Raw genomic sequence first — 17,870 nt, forward strand, 5'->3', positions numbered from 1 at the left:
TTCAACAGAAAAGCGGACAACAGGTGTCAAGCCGTGTGTTGCCTTTGTCAAGCTGTAATAAGTAGGGGTAAAGACGTTAACCACCTCGGAACATCCTCCCTTATACGTCACCTGCAGCGCATTCATAATAAGTCAGTGACAAGTTCAAAAACTTTGGGCGACAGCGGAAGCAGTCCACTGACCAGTAAATCCCTTCCTCTTGTAACCAAGCTCACGCAAACCACCCCACCAACTCCCTCAGTGTCAATTTCCTCCTTCCCCAGGAATGCCAATAGTCCTGCAGGCCATGTCACTGGCAATTCTGACGAGTCCTCTCCTGCCTGGGATTCCTCCGATGCATCCTTGCGTGTAACGCCTACTGCTGCTGGCGCTGCTGTTGTTGCTGCTGGGAGTCGATGGTCATCCCAGAGGGGAAGTCGTAAGCCCACTTGTACTACTTCCAGTAAGCAATTGACTGTCCAACAGTCCTTTGCGAGGAAGATGAAATATCACAGCAGTCATCCTGCTGCAAAGCGGATAACTGAGGCCTTGACAACTATGTTGGTGTTAGACGTGCGTCCGGTATCCGCCGTTAGTTCACAGGGAACTAGACAATTTATTGAGGCAGTGTGCCCCCGTTACCAAATACCATCTAGGTTCCACTTCTCTAGGCAGGCGATACCGAGAATGTACACGGACGTCAGAAAAAGACTCACCAGTGTCCTAAAAAATGCAGTTGTACCCAATGTCCACTTAACCACGGACATGTGGACAAGTGGAGCAGGGCAGGGTCAGGACTATATAACTGTGACAGCCCACTGGGTAGATGTATGGACTCCCGCCGCAAGAACAGCAGCGGCGGCACCAGTAGCAGCATCTCGCAAACGCCAACTCTTTCCTAGGCAGGCTACGCTTTGTATCACCGCTTTCCAGAATACGCACACAGCTGAAAACCTCTTACGGCAACTGAGGAAGATCATCGCGGAATGGCTTACCCCAATTGGACTCTCCTGTGGATTTGTGGCATCGGACAACACCAGCAATATTGTGTGTGCATTAAATATGGGCAAATTCCAGCACGTCCCATGTTTTGCACATACCTTGAATTTGGTGGTGCAGAATTTTAAAAAAAACGACAGGGGCGTGCAAGAGATGCTGTCGGTGGCCAGAAGAATTGCGGGACACTTTTGGCGTACAGGCACCACGTACAGAAGACTGGAGCACCACCAAAAACTACTGAACCTGCCCTGCCATCATCTGAAGCAAGAAGTGGTAACGAGGTGGAATTCAACCCTCTATATGCTTCAGAGGTTGGAGGAGCAGCAAAAGGCCATTCAAGCCTATACAATTGAGCACGATATAGGAGGTGGAATGCACCTGTCTCAAGCGCAGTGGAGAATGATTTCAACGTTGTGCAAGGTTCTGATGCCCTTTGAACTTGCCACACGTGAAGTCAGTTCAGACACTGCCAGCCTGAGTCAGGTCATTCCCCTCATCAGGCTTTTGCAGAAGAAGCTGGAGACATTGAAGGAGGAGCTAACACGGAGCGATTCCGCTAGGCATGTGGGACTTGTGGATGGAGCCCTTAATTCGCTTAACAAGGATTCACGGGTGGTCAATCTGTTGAAATCAGAGCACTACATTTTGGCCACCGTGCTCGATCCTAGATTTAAAGCCTACCTTGGATCTCTCTTTCCGGCAGACACAAGTCTGCTGGGGTTGAAAGACCTGCTGGTGAGAAAATTGTCAAGTCAAGCGGAACGCGACCTGTCAACATCTCCTCCTTCACATTCTCCCGCAACTGGGGGTGCGAGGAAAAGGCTCAGAATTCCGAGCCCACCCGCTGGCGGTGATGCAGGGCAGTCTGGAGCGACTGCTGATGCTGACATCTGGTCCGGACTGAAGGACCTGACAATGATTACGGACATGTCGTCTACTGTCACTGCATATGATTCTCTCACCATTGAAAGAATGGTGGAGGATTATATGAGTGACCGCATCCAAGTAGGCACGTCACACAGTCCGTACTTATACTGGCAGGAAAAAGAGTCAATTTGGAGGCCCTTGCACAAACTGGCTTTATTCTACCTAAGTTGCCCTCCCACAAGTGTGTACTCCGAAAGAGTGTTTAGTGCCGCCGCTCACCTTGTCAGCAATCGGCGTACGAGGTTACATCCAGAAAATGTGGAGAAGATGATGTTCATTAAAATGAATTATAATCAATTCCTCCGTGGAGACATTGACCAGCAGCAATTGCCTCCACAAAGTACACAGGGAGCTGAGATGGTGGATTCCAGTGGGGACGAATTGATAATCTGTGAGGAGGGGGATGTACACGGTGATATATCGGAGGATGATGATGAGGTGGACATCTTGCCTCTGTAGAGCCAGTTTGTGCAAGGAGAGATTAATTGCTTCTTTTTTGGTGGGGGTCCAAACCAACCCGTCATTTCAGTCACAGTCGTGTGGCAGACCCTGTCACTGAAATGATGGGTTGGTTAAAGTGTGCATGTCCTGTTTATACAACATAAGGGTGGGTGGGAGGGCCCAAGGACAATTCCATCTTGCACCTCTTTTTTCTTTAATTTTTCTTTGCGTCATGTGCTGTTTGGGGAGGGTTTTTTGGAAGGGACATCCTGCGTGACACTGCAGTGCCACTCCTAGATGGGCCCGGTGTTTGTGTCGGCCACTAGGGTCGCTTATCTTACTCACACAGCTACCTCATTGCGCCTCTTTTTTTCTTTGCGTCATGTGCTGTTTGGGGAGGGTTTTTTGGAAGGGACATCCTGCGTGACACTGCAGTGACACTCCTAGATGGGCCCGGTGTTTGTGTCGGCCACTAGGGTCGCTTATCTTACTCACACAGCTACCTCATTGCGCCTCTTTTTTTCTTTGCGTCATGTGCTGTTTGGGGAGGGTTTTTTGGAAGGGACATCCTGCGTGACACTGCAGTGACACTCCTAGATGGGCCCGGTGTTTGTGTCGGCCACTAGGGTCGCTTATCTTACTCACACAGCTACCTCATTGCGCCTCTTTTTTTCTTTGCGTCATGTGCTGTTTGGGGAGGGTTTTTTGGAAGGGACATCCTGCGTGACACTGCAGTGACACTCCTAGATGGGCCCGGTGTTTGTGTCGGCCACTAGGGTCGCTTATCTTACTCACACAGCTACCTCATTGCGCCTCTTTTTTTCTTTGCGTCATGTGCTGTTTGGGGAGGTTTTTTTGGAAGGGACATCCTGCGTGACACTGTAGTGACACTCCTAGATGGGCCCGGTGTTTGTGTCGGCCACTAGGGTCGCTTATCTTACTCACACAGCTACCTCATTGCGCCTCTTTTTTTCTTTGCGTCATGTGCTGTTTGGGGAGGGTTTTTTGGAAGGGACATCCTGCGTGACACTGCAGTGACACTCCTAGATGGGCCCGGTGTTTGTGTCGGCCACTAGGGTCGCTTATCTTACTCACACAGCTACCTCATTGCGCCTCTTTTTTTCTTTGCGTCATGTGCTGTTTGGGGAGGGTTTTTTGGAAGGGACATCCTGCGTGACACTGCAGTGACACTCCTAGATGGGCCCGGTGTTTGTGTCGGCCACTAGGGTCGCTTATCTTACTCACACAGCTACCTCATTGCGCCTCTTTTTTTCTTTGCGTCATGTGCTGTTTGGGGAGGGTTTTTTGGAAGGGACATCCTGCGTGACACTGCAGTGACACTCCTAGATGGGCCCGGTGTTTGTGTCGGCCACTAGGGTCGCTTATCTTACTCACACAGCTACCTCATTGCGCCTCTTTTTTTCTTTGCGTCATGTGCTGTTTGGGGAGGGTTTTTTGGAAGGGACATCCTGCGTGACACTGCAGTGACACTCCTAGATGGGCCCGGTGTTTGTGTCGGCCACTAGGGTCGCTTATCTTACTCACACAGCTACCTCATTGCGCCTCTTTTTTTCTTTGCGTCATGTGCTGTTTGGGGAGGGTTTTTTGGAAGGGACATCCTGCGTGACACTGCAGTGACACTCCTAGATGGGCCCGGTGTTTGTGTCGGCCACTAGGGTCGCTTATCTTACTCACACAGCTACCTCATTGCGCCTCTTTTTTTCTTTGCGTCATGTGCTGTTTGGGGAGGGTTTTTTGGAAGGGACATCCTGCGTGACACTGCAGTGACACTCCTAGATGGGCCCGGTGTTTGTGTCGGCCACTAGGGTCGCTTATCTTACTCACACAGCTACCTCATTGCGCCTCTTTTTTTCTTTGCGTCATGTGCTGTTTGGGGAGGGTTTTTTGGAAGGGACATCCTGCGTGACACTGCAGTGACACTCCTAGATGGGCCCGGTGTTTGTGTCGGCCACTAGGGTCGCTTATCTTACTCACACAGCTACCTCATTGCGCCTCTTTTTTTCTTTGCGTCATGTGCTGTTTGGGGAGGGTTTTTTGGAAGGGACATCCTGCGTGACACTGCAGTGACACTCCTAGATGGGCCCGGTGTTTGTGTCGGCCACTAGGGTCGCTTATCTTACTCACACAGCTACCTCATTGCGCCTCTTTTTTTCTTTGCGTCATGTGCTGTTTGGGGAGGGTTTTTTGGAAGGTACATCCTGCGTGACACTGCAGTGACACTCCTAGATGGGCCCGGTGTTTGTGTCGGCCACTAGGGTCGCTTATCTTACTCACACAGCTACCTCATTGCGCCTCTTTTTTTCTTTGCGTCATGTGCTGTTTGGGGAGGGTTTTTTGGAAGGGACATCCTGCGTGACACTGCAGTGACACTCCTAGATGGGCCCGGTGTTTGTGTCGGCCACTAGGGTCGCTTATCTTACTCACACAGCTACCTCATTGCGCCTCTTTTTTTCTTTGCGTCATGTGCTGTTTGGGGAGGGTTTTTTGGAAGGGACATCCTGCGTGACACTGCAGTGACACTCCTAGATGGGCCCGGTGTTTGTGTCGGCCACTAGGGTCGCTTAGCTTAATCATCCAGCGACCTAGGTGCAAATTTTTGGACTAAAAATAATATTGTGAGGTGTGAGGTATTCAGAATAGACTGAAAATGAGTGTAAATTATGGTTTTTGAGGTTAATAATACTTTGGGATCAAAATGACCCCCAAATTCTATGATTTAAGCTGTTTTTTAGTTTTTTTTTTAAAAAACACCCGAATCCAAAACACACCCGAATCCGACAAAAAAAATTCGGTGAGGTTTTGCCAAAACGCGGTCGAACCCAAAACACGGCCGCGGAACCAAACCCAAAACCAAAACACAAAACCCGAAAAATTTCCGGCGCTCATCTCTACTTTCTATACAAGATGATCCCACTCTGAACACCAAGTGGCATCAGACGTTAGACGATTGCTCATTCCAACTCATGAAACTACTCATAGAATATCGGGAAAGGAAAGTGAGAGATATAGTAGATAAAATTGAAGAAACAAAAAAATCCCTATTTAAATTTGAAGTTCCTCCGCAATTTATAGAGAGAGATAAAATAACTAATAAGAAAGTAGAGACATTTGAAAGGGAATTAGTAGAACACAAGTGACCTGCTTTCGGCCAAATCCAAGGGCCACTTCTCTTTGCTCATCCTTCTGGACCTCTCTGCTGCCTTTGACACCGTGGATCACCCTCTCCTCCTCTGCACACTCCAAAATGTTGGCCTCTCTAGCACCGTCCTTGACTGGTTTACCTCATACCTCACTAACCGCTCCTTCTCTGTGTCTGCCTCTGGAACCACCTCACACCCTTCCATCCTTCCTGTTGGTGTCCCTCAGGGTTCTGTCCTAGGCCCCCTTCTGTTCTTCCTCTACACCTCTTCCCTGGGTGCGCTCATTAACTCCTTTGGCCTTCAATACCACCTCTATGCTGATGACACACAACTCTACCTCTCCTCTCCTGATCTGTCCCCCTCTGTCCTCTCTCAGGTCTCCAGCTGCCTCTCTGCCATCTCCTCCTGGATGTCTGAGCACTCTCTGAAGCTCAACATGGATAAAACTGAACTTATTATCTTTCCCCCAGCCAGAGCAACACCCCCTACAAACATCTCTATCACTGTTGACAACACTATCATCTCCCCCGTTCCCCAACTCCGCTGCCTGGGCGTCACTCTTGACTCCTCCCTCTCCTTTGCACCCTACATCCAAGCTCTGGCGCAATCTTGTCGGTTCCAGCTACGCAACATTGCTCGCATCAGGCCATTTCTCTCCCAGAGTGCAACTAAACTTATCATCCACTCACTGGTCATCTCACGACTTGACTACTGCAATGTGCTCCTCACTGGCCTCACTTGCTCCCACATCGCTCCCCTCCAATCTGTCCTCAACTCTGCAGCTAGGCTCATCTTCCTCTCCCGCCGCTCCACTTCTGCCACTCCCCTTCAACAAAATCTACACTGGCTCCCATTCCCCTACAGAATCCTCTTCAAACTCCTCACCCTCACATACAAGGCCATCTCTAATTCCACTGCTCCCTACATCTCCAACCTCCTCTCCCTTCATACTCCCTCCCGCCCACTACGGTCGGCTGATGACCGTCGCCTCTCCTCTGCCTTGGTCACTGCTTCCCATGCACGAGTTCAGGATTTTGCCCGTGCTGCACCCCTTCAGTGGAATGCGCTTCCCCGCTCCATTAGACTCTCCCCGAACTTGCAAAGCTTCAAACGGGCATTGAAAACCCACCTATTCATCAAAGCGTACCCCTCCAATGCATAACCTAGTCCTTAGGCTGCTCCTCCATCCCCCTGCCCCATGCCTTGGACATCTCTGCTTTGCTCGCATACCACCATCAGGCTTCTACCTGCTTGCACCTCATGTCATCTGTCTGTTGCCCCTCCCCACTAGATTGTTAGCTCTTCAGAGCAGGGCCCTCTTTCCTCTTGTCTAAACCCTCTTCTTGACACATTTCACTCAGCGACCATCTTTACCTGATTTCTCTCCTGCTGGTAAAGGCTCATCTCTATCTATGGCCGCCAGCCCCAAGTAGTACAATGATTACTCCTTCGCTACTTACATCTAAGCTGTATTATGTTTTGAGAATTGTGTTGCTCTTTGTTACCTGCACTCCATTTCTGTTATTTATTTACTGTTATGCTAAGTTTTGTCTCCTTGTACTGTCCTTTGTACGGCGCTGCAAAACACTTGTGGCGCCCTATAAATAAAATGTAATAATAATAATAATAATAATAACACAAAAAGAATAAACTGTCCAGGGATAACCAGGACAATAAAGACAATAAGGTACGCGCATATAGAAAAATAAATCCTTCCAATTACTTTAGGGAACAAGAGTCCAATCAGATAGAGTGTCCAGCGTACATGAAACGCAGGCGTCTATCGTGGGGAGATCAGAAAGCCACTAGAGAAAATACATCAACACAACAAAGATTTACTCCCCGGAATCAACATAGAGACACTAGAAAACAATTCAATACTAACCAAGGTGAAAACAATCCAACCAGAGGTGAGAAAAGTAGGCTGTCTAACAGTGGCACCTCAAAAAAATTATTTTTTAGAGGTGGACAGAGATCTGGGAAGATATCAACATCCGAACAAATATGCAAGGTTAGACTCAGGTACCCCCAAAAGATATCGCGAAAGAGGGAAGTCAGAGGAGGGAGAAAACTCCACAAGAAAACCAGGATTCCGATAGATCAAAAAGGCATCTTTAACCTTAGCAGTAAGAACTTAACAATAGAGCATATAAATTTATTTTAAAAAGGATTGAACTATGCTCCGACAAAAAGTCCAAACATGTTCGATCTTTTTGTAGAATTAAATCACTTTGTTAGGAATCTCTGTAGAAAACGCTATTTTGCATCAAAAAGATTAGCTGACACTTGTGATTTGCCAATACTATTAGATTCAGCTGATAAAGAATCTTTAAGTATGTTAGAAGAACTGTCGTTAGAAAACAATGTAACAGAGACAGAACAGTGTCAAAAAATTTTACAACACACAGAAAGAGCGGTCAAATAATGAAACAAGAGATATTTTTAAAAAAGAGGTCAAGTTTCTATCCAGACAAGCACAAGTTTTACACCTTTCTTTACCTTTATAAGAAAACTTTGGATGAGTTTCAAATGGTTTGTGACAAAAAGTCAAGATGGTCGAATCTAACGAAATCAGAACGTAATGCTTTGAAACAGCTAGAACAAGACAACTCCCTGGTAATTAAGAGCGCCGACAAAGGCGGAGTGGTAGTTGTGCTTGATAGAATTTATTATGTAAAAGAAGCATGGAGACAACTGGGGGACAAAAAGTTTTACTGTAAATTAGACAGGGACCCAATAGATGCGTATTCACAGGAGTATTTGACTCTAATAGAAGAAGCACTTCGGCAAGAAACAATTTCTAAAGATGAGTTTTCTTTTTTGTATATTAAATTTTCTTTTACACCTATATTTTATCACATCCCCAAAATTCACAAATCACTCACTGCACCCCCTGGGAGATCCATAATTTCTGGTATAGGGGCCCTCACTTCTAATTTGTCACAATTTATTGATTATTTTTTACAGAAATATGTGATTAATCTGATATCATACATACGGGAAACTATGCACTTAATAAATATATTAAGAGATATAAAATGGAAATCTAACTACACATTTCTTTCACTTGATGTACAGGCTTTGTACACTCATATACCACATCAATTAGGAGTAAATGCCACAGCTCACTATTTAAATACCGATGTAGAGGTCTCAGATAATCTTAAGAAATTCATATTAGATTCTATCACTTTAATTTTAACCCACAATTATTTTTTATTTGATGACACGTTTTTTCTTCAGTTGATAGGTACAGCCATGGGCACCAGGTTCGCGCCCAGTTTTGCTAATTTATATATGGAACGATTTGAGGAAGACTATATTTGGAATGGACCATATAGCGCGAACCTGGTGTACTATGGCCGTTACATAGATGATTTATTTATTATTTGGGAAGGGGAAGCACAGTTGGCTTTTGAGTTTGTCACTTATCTAAACACCAATAATTATAATTTAGTTTTTACACACTGTTTGGATCACACTTCAGTTAACTTCTTGGACTTAAGCATTTCTTCGGAAGATTCAGTAATTACTATGGTAAGTTATAGAAAAGAAGTAGATACTAACAACTTCTTTCATTTTTCAAGTGGACATTACAAACCTTGGTTAAAAAATGTACCCCAAAGTCAATTGAAGAGGGTATCCTAGATCCTTGTTGGAATCTGCCTACTCTAAAAGTTTAAATCTGGACAGAAACACTTTGTTACAACCTAAACATAAGAAAACAAATTTTGGATATGACAATCCTTTAGATAAACAGTCACAGCTATTTTATATGTCAAAATATAATAATAGGTCTGGAGATATTAAAAAAATCCTAATGAATAATTTTGGGATTTTACAACAAGATCATATTTTACAAAAAGTTGTAGATCCACATTTGAAAGTAGTTTTTAAAAAGAACAGAAATGTAAAATCCCATTTAGCACCCAGTATGTTAAAAGAGATCAGACCAGAAGTAAAAAAGACATGGTTATCCAGTGTAAGTCCGGTTGGGTGTCATAAATGTGGAAAGTCCAAGTGCATTACGTGTAAGTTTATGAAAAGAAAGACCACCGAAATGAAGTACTTCAGTACAGGAGAGGTTTTCAAGATTAATGAATTTTATTAATTGCGATTCCACGTACTGCATCTATGTATTGCAGTGCCATTGTGGATTGCAATACGTGGGTTGCACAACAAGAACAGTAAAAACAAAGTTCTGGGAACATCGACTCAATATCCTGAAAAAATATCCGTTTCACAGTGTGTCTAGACATATTACAGAAGAACATGGAGGTCTCATTGAGGGACTCACGGTAACGGGGGTTCAACATATTAAGAACACAAAAAGACGGGGCGATAGATATAGAACCCTCAGTTCCAAAGAAGCTTTGTTGGTATTTAAATTAAAAACTATATACCCTTAATGTTACAATCTCTGTTGCACATATTTCAGACAGCATTATTACTACTGATGTATTGTCTTGTGGATATATGGTTACTGAATCATAATATCATAGCGCTACAGTATCACTACAATACCAGAAGCTGACCATACCTGATAATTCAAATACTGTTACAATTGTTTCATTAATAATAGGCTACCAAAGAATGCTACAGTCTTGCTTAACATGCTGAACTCACAGAAAACATTGTAGTCCCAATGATTCATTTAGACCTTTTGGTGATATTGTATCTAAAGTATGGATCCACCAACATTATTTTTGTAGGAGCAACTTGGCACGATTGCCCCCTCGTATTTTGAACGGAATGTGATCTATGATAATAGCGTGAATACTAGCGACACTGTGTCTTGCCTGTATACAATGTCTAGCTACAGGTTGTTCACTTTTTCCCGTTTCTAATGCATGTCTGATTGCAGTTCTGTGTTGAGCCATGCGTTCTTTAAATTGTTGCTGTGTCTTACCTATGTATGCCAACCCACAAGGGCAGGTTAGCATATACACGACAAACATGGTTCTGCAAGTCAGCGCATATCTAATTGAAAATCTTTTACCTGTATGGGGATGTCCAAATGTACTTCCCGCTAGGAGTGTCCTGCATGTTACGCATCCCAGGCATTTATAACAGCCATTTTTTCTGGTTAGAAAATGTTCTGGCTGTTTCTTGCCCATATCTGTAATGTCTAATTTGACAAGGCGGTCTTTAAGATTTCTACCTCTTGTGAAACTAGGCATTAATTTTCATTTTTGCAATAATGGTAAGTCTTTATCAGTACTGACCATAGGCCACCATTTCTTTGCTTTACTGGTCAGGACTGAACTTTTGGCTGTAAACTGTGTCACCCATGGGATGGTGCTAGTATTTACCCTAGACAAGTTGTGTTTGTCTACATAACGTAGGGTATATTCTCGTGGGGTATTCAATACCTTATTTTTAGTCTGTTCCAATAGTTTTTTATTGTATCCATGATCAATACATTTATTTACTATATTACTTGATGTGGGGGCTAATACTGACGGTTCTGATGTAATTCTTCTTGCTCTTAATAACTGTGAATATGGCAAACTATTTCTTAATGAAAGCGGATGAAAGCTATCATTTCTTAGGATGGTGTTCCTGTCTGTTTCCTTCACATATAGGGATGTGCTGATTTTCAAATCTTTTATAGCTATATTGACATCCAAAAAATGGATTGTACTATCACTAATCTCATACGTCAGTTTTGCTGTGCTGTCAGTACTATTGTAATCATCCAGTAAATCTTGCAATGAGGATTGTGGCCCTGACCAAACAATAAGCAAGTCATCTATAAACCGTACATATAGACATATTTCAGGATTCCTGATATCACCCTTCCAGAACAGTTTTTGCTCAATAGCATACATGAAGGCGTTGGCGTACGATGGGGCCACAGAGGACCCCATCGCACATCCCGCCTTCTGGATGTAAAATCTCCCATCATGCAAAAAATAGTTTCGTGTAAGACTAGCCACAAATGTTTTAGAAAAAATTCTACAGGTGGACCCATATATAATGGATTATCCATTATCAACTGTCTGACTGCCTCCACATCTGCTTCATGTGGGATGCAGGTGTAGAGGCTAGTCACATCCGCGCTGCATAGTACTAAAGTGTCAGATGCTGTATCTATGGTATCCAATTTTTTAAATAAAGCTGTAGTATCCTGTATATATGAAGGAATCTGCTTAATACATGGATTGAAATAAGAGTCTAAATACACCGAAATAATCTGATATAATGATCCCCTGCCGGACACTATTGGGCATCCTGGGGGGGATTGTAGGCTCTTGTGGATTTTGGGGACCACATAAAACAAAGGTACAATTGGACATTCAACCATCAATGCTTTACTTAACTCTTCAGAGATATTGCCTTCTACTACAGCCTTTTTCAAACTAGCATCAATTTCTAACTTAAACTGTTTAGTGGGATCACTGGGCAATAGATCATAGGTACAGACATCCAACAGCTGTCTATCACATTCTGCCCTATAGTCAATAAGGTTCATTACAACTATCGCCCCGCCCTTATCGGCGGGACGGATAATATCATTACGTGCTGCCAATGATTTTACAGCTGCTATCTCATCCTTGCTTAAATTATTGGCATAACTAGGTGTATTAATTTCTTTATACCCCTCCGCTTCTAATAGGCGGGAAAAAGTTCTTATGGATGAATTTTGTGTAATAGGGTCAAATTTTGATCTAGGCATCAAATTCCTAACATTACTTGGTATGTCTGATGTTAAATTTTTAGACGTCTGTATGGATGACTTACCAAAATGATTCTTTAGCCTCAGTGTCCGATTGAGTTTGTACATACTGACTTTCCAATCAAATGGGTCCATATGCGTGGTTGGAACGAAAGAAAGTCCCTTAGATAAAATTTTATTTTCATCTTTCGTTAATGCCACATCTGAGAGATTAAATACTAAATCACTTAACGACGTGGAGGCCTTTTGTTTGTAGATCCTTTCTGTCTGCCGCGCCCGCCTCGTCCTACTCTTCCTCTTGGGCGAGCTGCTGATCTCGTTTGTACCCCCAAAGGGTGGATATTCGCGGAGGTAGTTGGCGTAGGTGTTTCTACTTCACTTACTGAAGTACTGGATCCATCCGTATCTCTGTGATATGATCGTAGTCTCCACTGTCTGTATTGATTTGGGCGGCCTGTATTAGAGCTGGTATTTGATGCCCATGTATACACTCTCCGCTGTTCATAGTCCATTTGTACCTTATGTAATTTTTCTTTTTTGAAGGCAATTAGATCTTGTTTATATTGTGCCATCTGTGTGTTAAGGCGTTCCTTCCAATCAACGGTAGTACCAGAGAGCAATGTGTCCTTATTTATAACCTCAAATTCAGCAAGTTTCTGTTTAGTAAGATTGGTTTCTCTGGACGATTCTTCTATCACTAGAAGAATTAGATCCATTGAACACTTGTTCAGTACCGCTATCCATCTGCGGCAAAAGGTCATATTATATCTACCAATGGTAGGCATGTTCTTAATTCTGAATCCTCGCGGTATTTGCTTGGATTTATAATAATCCGACAATGTAATACCGTGATATAGATAGTCACATTCTCGTTGTTTGCGTCTCAGCCATTGCTTAAATATAATCTCAGGTGTGCGTATTGTGGAATCATCTTCCAATTGCTTTTTGCATCTGAGCTGTCAGACAGCGCATCGCAAAGCCTCTCCATTATATTCAATGGTGGGAACTTTGCGGTTAGTGGTGGGGTCACCCGCGGTCAGCGGCTGACCGCGGGTAACCCCGCCGCTGACGGCAAAGTTCCCACCATTGAAAGTAATGGAGGAAGCTGTGCGATGCGCTGTCTGAGCTCAGACGCGCACAGCCAATCAGGTGAGCGCTACGACGTGGCACTTCCTGATTGGCTGAAGGGACCTCAGTGACAGCAGTCACGTGGGGTCCCGGCATTCGGGGAAAGGGGTTTCATGTGTCAATATGGGACCCCTTTCAGTCCGGTGGTCGGGTGTTCGTGTTTTTTTTGTTGCCAAGTACGAGGATTTTATCTCTGGACGTGGATTTATCTCTGGACACTGGATCAGGTGAGTGGGGTTTTTTTTCACAGGTACCCCGGATCGTCGGAGTCGAGACGTGGCAGTCGGCGTGTCAACATAGGTAAGTATGTGTGTGTCGGCAGTGTGTAATAAAGTTGTACTTCTCACAGTGTGCGTTTCCTGTCTTTATTTGGGTATTTTTTTTCCTGTAGTACTACAGGTACCAGCGGGCCCATTTTTCTCCCGCATGCTGGTACTTGTGGTTCTCCAAGTACCAGCTTGTGGGGGAGGCTTGCTGGGACTTGTAGTACTACTGGAAAAAATAATATTCTTTCAATTTTGACAAGGCTATCAGCCCCCCATCCGCAGCCCTTGGATGGGGGGACAGCCTCGGGCTTCACCCCTGGCCCTTGGGTGGCTGGGGGGGGACCCCTTGATTGAAGGGGTCCCCACTCCCCCAGGGTACCCCGGCCATGGGTGACTAGTTGGATATTTAATGCCACGCCGCAAGGCACTGTATAAAAGTGACCCCCGGCTGTGGCATTATCTGTCCAGCTAGTGGAGCCCGATGCTGGTGTAAAAAATACGGGGGACCCCTACTCTTTTTGTCCCCCGTTTTTTTTGCACCAGCACCAGGCGCAGAGCCCGGTGCTAGTTTTAAAAATACGGGGGATCCCCTGTCCAATTTCCCCCCGGATTTTTAGAACCAGGACCAGCTCGAAGAGCCCGAGGCTGGTTATGCTTTGGAGGGGGGACCCCACGCCATTTTTTTTCGGGTTTTTCCCGTTTTTTTTAAATTGCGGCAAAATCCGTCAAATCGGTCGTTTTTCGCCAGCGGGGCTGTCGAATCCGTTTTCCATTGAATATGGTGAATTTCGGCAACCACTTGCCGAAATTGGACGGTCGAATTGTGTCGAATTTAAAAACGGCGATAATTTGCCGCGATTCGCCGCTAATTGCATATACCCCATTGTATCTAAAGTATGGATCCACCAACATTCTTTTTGTAGGAGCAACTTGGCACGATTGCCCCCTCGTATTTTGAACGGAATATGATCTATAATAATAGCGTGAATACTAGCGACATTGTGTCTTGCCTGTATACAATGTCTAGCTACAGGTTGTTCACTTTTTCCCGTTTCTAATGCATGTCTGATTGCAGTTCTGTGTTGAGCCATGCGTTCTTTAAATTGTCGCTGTGTCTTACCTATATATGCCAACCCACAAGGGCATTATCATAGATCATTTTCCTTTAGATACAATATCACCAAAAGGTCTAAATGTATAAAACGTGTATTAACCAGGGGAGTGCCGGACGAGTGGAGTCGATAGATAGATATATATATATATATATATATATATATATACACACACACACACAGAAGATGAAAGATTACATTGTGAAACGCTGGAAGCGAGTAGAGCTATTGTGTTACGAAGCTCCCGGCGCGCTGATGCTCTGTGTGCGACGTCATGCATCTCATCCTGTCTGCATATTGCATATACCTGGGCAAGAAGTTTCTATTGGGTGGAGTACCATCCCTGTGTTCCTGTGTCTACCTGAGGAGTACCGTCCCTGTGTTCCTGTGTCTACCTGAGGAGTACCGTCCCTGTGTTCCTGTGTCTACCTGAGGAGTACCGTCCCTGTGTTCCTGTGTCTACCTGAGGAGTACCGTCCCTGTGTTCCTGTGTCTACCTGAGGAGTACCGTCCCTGTGTTCCTGTGTCTACCTGAGGAGTACCGTCCCTGTGTTCCTGTGTCTACCTGAGGAGTACCGTCCCTGTGTTCCTGTGTCTACCTGAGGAGTACCATCCCTGTGTTCCTGTGTCTACCTGAGGAGTACCGTCCCTGTGTTCCTGTGTCTACCTGAGGAGTACCGTCCCTGTGTTCCTGTGTCTACCTGAGGAGTACCGTCCCTGAGTTCCTGTGTCTACCTGAGGAGTACCGTCCCTGTGTTCCTGTGTCTACCTGAGGAGTACCGTCCCTGTGTTCCTGTGTCTACCTGAGGAGTACCGTCCCTGTGTTCCTGTGTCTACCTGAGGAGTACCGTCCCTGTGTTCCTGTGTCTACCTGAGGAGTACCGTCCCTGTGTTCCTGTGTCTACCTGAGGAGTACCGTCCCTGTGTTCCTGTGTCTACCTGAGGAGTACCGTCCCTGTGTTCCTGTGTCTACCTGAGGAGTACCGTCCCTGTGTTCCTGTGTCTACCTGAGGAGTACCGTCCCTGTGTTCCTGTGTCTACCTGAGGAGTACCGTCCCTGTGTTCCTGTGTCTACCTGAGGAGTACCGTCCCTGTGTTCCTGTGTCTACCTGAGGAGTACCGTCCCTGTGTTCCTGTGTCTACCTGAGGAGTACCGTCCCTGTGTTCCTGTGTCTACCTGAGGAGTACCGTCCCTGTGTTCCTGTGTCTACCTGAGGAGTACCGTCCCTGTGTTCCTGTGTCTACCTGAGGAGTACCGTCCCTGTGTTCCTGTGTCTACCTGAGGAGTACCGTCCCTGTGTTCCTGTGTCTACCTGAGGAGTACCGTCCCTGTGTTCCTGTGTCTACCTGAGGAGTACCGTCCCTGTGTTCCTGTGTCTACCTGAGGAGTACCGTCCCTGTGTTCCTGTGTCTACCTGAGGAGTACCGTCCCTGTGTTCCTGTGTCTACCTGAGGAGTACCGTCCCTGTGTTCCTGTGTCTATCTGAGGAGTACCGTCCCTGTGTTCCTGTGTCTACCTGAGTAGTACCGTCCCTGTGTTCCTGTGTCTATCTGAGGAGTACCGTCCCTGTGTTCCTGTGTCTACCTGAGGAGTACCATCCCTGTGTTCCTGTGTCTACCTGGTACATAACCCACTCTCCGGATACCACCACAGTGTCTGCCAATAGCTGATGCCTCTCCTCTGCTTCATCCTGCCCCAGTGGAAATGTTCTCCCTGGCCTGACTACAGAATTTCAACCCCAGTGCTCAAGTACCACCAACAGGCCATGCTTTGTGGATTTCTTTAATAATACACAGTTGAGTTACTCTACGTTTCTGGGTCAGTAATTATCCCACCGACTTCCGCAGACATCCTGAAAATGGCCTGCTGGCCCTGAAAAAGTTGAGGTTGAAATACCACACTAACCCACAGCCCCTCTTTACCTTGACATCTCAGAAAGGCAAAGTTTCCCATCACCATTCAGGTCAAACATGCGGAGCTGCAAGAAAAAAAGATCAGAATGTAAGCTCAGTGGACAAGCGGGAAAGCACTAGGCGTGTGTACTCATTGGAAGCCATTGCTGGGGCACATCCAAGCACAGGTCCCCTCAATCTGTTCTACATGGTTACTGCTTAGAGCTCGTTATATCCCCATCATATAAGCAGCAAGCGGGAGTAGGTGGGCACACAGAGGTCAGGGAACACGTGTTACCATTCTACAGAAACATGACCGCCATGCGTTACTTATCAGAGAGATGCAACCACGACATTGTGAGACAGTCCATGACGGATATAGCATGGGTAAACGCTTTAGGGTGCGAATAGCCATTGCCGCAGTGTTTAAACTCCAGTCCAGCCGTTTTTGCGCTCCCTTTTAACTCAAAAGTGTTCGCTGCCCTATGGGGAGATTCTGCCGCTGTGGGAATTCAGCTGGGCAAACAAGTCACCAGCAATTGAATTTCCCCCCCTTAGGAGCCACGCTGCAGATGTCATGCCATAGGACTCTGAGGTCGCTGGGTGACACCCAGCATGACGCATTGAGCCACCTACTGCCTACCCCCCCCCCCCCCCCCCCATTGCTCTGGACCAGATTGCTGCAGCAAATTGGTTACTCTGTGGATTTTCCCACCAGACCTGTACCGTCTGCTCGCTAGGAACACTGCGCAGCATCCAAAGTGCGAGCGCAAAGAGTCGCAGTTGAAAATGAGCTGTATGGTCCCAAAAATGTCTAAAAAAGTTATTGGACGTTCCTGGTGCGGTGACTGGGAGGTGGCTAAGCAGACGCACAGAGATTGACCGGCTTATTGGCATTATGGGAGTGTTGCAGGCGTGTCGCTGAAGTGGTTGCATACTCACTATTACACTTACAATAGTCTGGGTGTACTCCCTATTACACTTACAATAGTCTGGGTGTGCTTACTGTTACACTTACTGTAGTCTGCCTGTACTCACTGTTACCTTACTGCAGTCTGGGTGTACTCCCTATTACACTTACAATAGTCTGGGTGTGCTTACTGTTACACTTACTGTAGTCTGCGTGTAGTCACTGTTACACTTACTATAGTCTGGGTGTGCTTACTATTACACTTACTGTAGTCTGCCTGTACTCACTGTTACCTTACTGCAGTCTGGGTGTACTCTCTATTACACTTACAATAATTTTGAGGTACTCACTATTACACTTACTGCAGTCTGCGTG

At 45.6% G+C, this 17,870-nt stretch overlaps 1 protein-coding gene across 1 annotated transcript in view; it reads right to left on the bottom strand.

Moving 5' to 3' along the window:
* The window catches only part of CALB2 (calbindin 2), a 145,460-nt gene that overhangs the window by 73,127 nt on the left and 54,463 nt on the right, over window positions 1–17,870 (bottom strand). Inside the window, exon 7 of the mRNA XM_063945856.1 lies at window positions 16,616–16,671. Within this exon, the coding sequence (XP_063801926.1) occupies window positions 16,616–16,671 (56 nt within the window). The remainder of the gene's footprint in view (window positions 1–16,615; window positions 16,672–17,870) is intronic.

Source organism: Pseudophryne corroboree, chromosome 11 (genome assembly GCF_028390025.1).
Source record: "Pseudophryne corroboree isolate aPseCor3 chromosome 11, aPseCor3.hap2, whole genome shotgun sequence".
NCBI classification, from domain to species: domain Eukaryota; kingdom Metazoa; phylum Chordata; class Amphibia; order Anura; family Myobatrachidae; genus Pseudophryne; species Pseudophryne corroboree.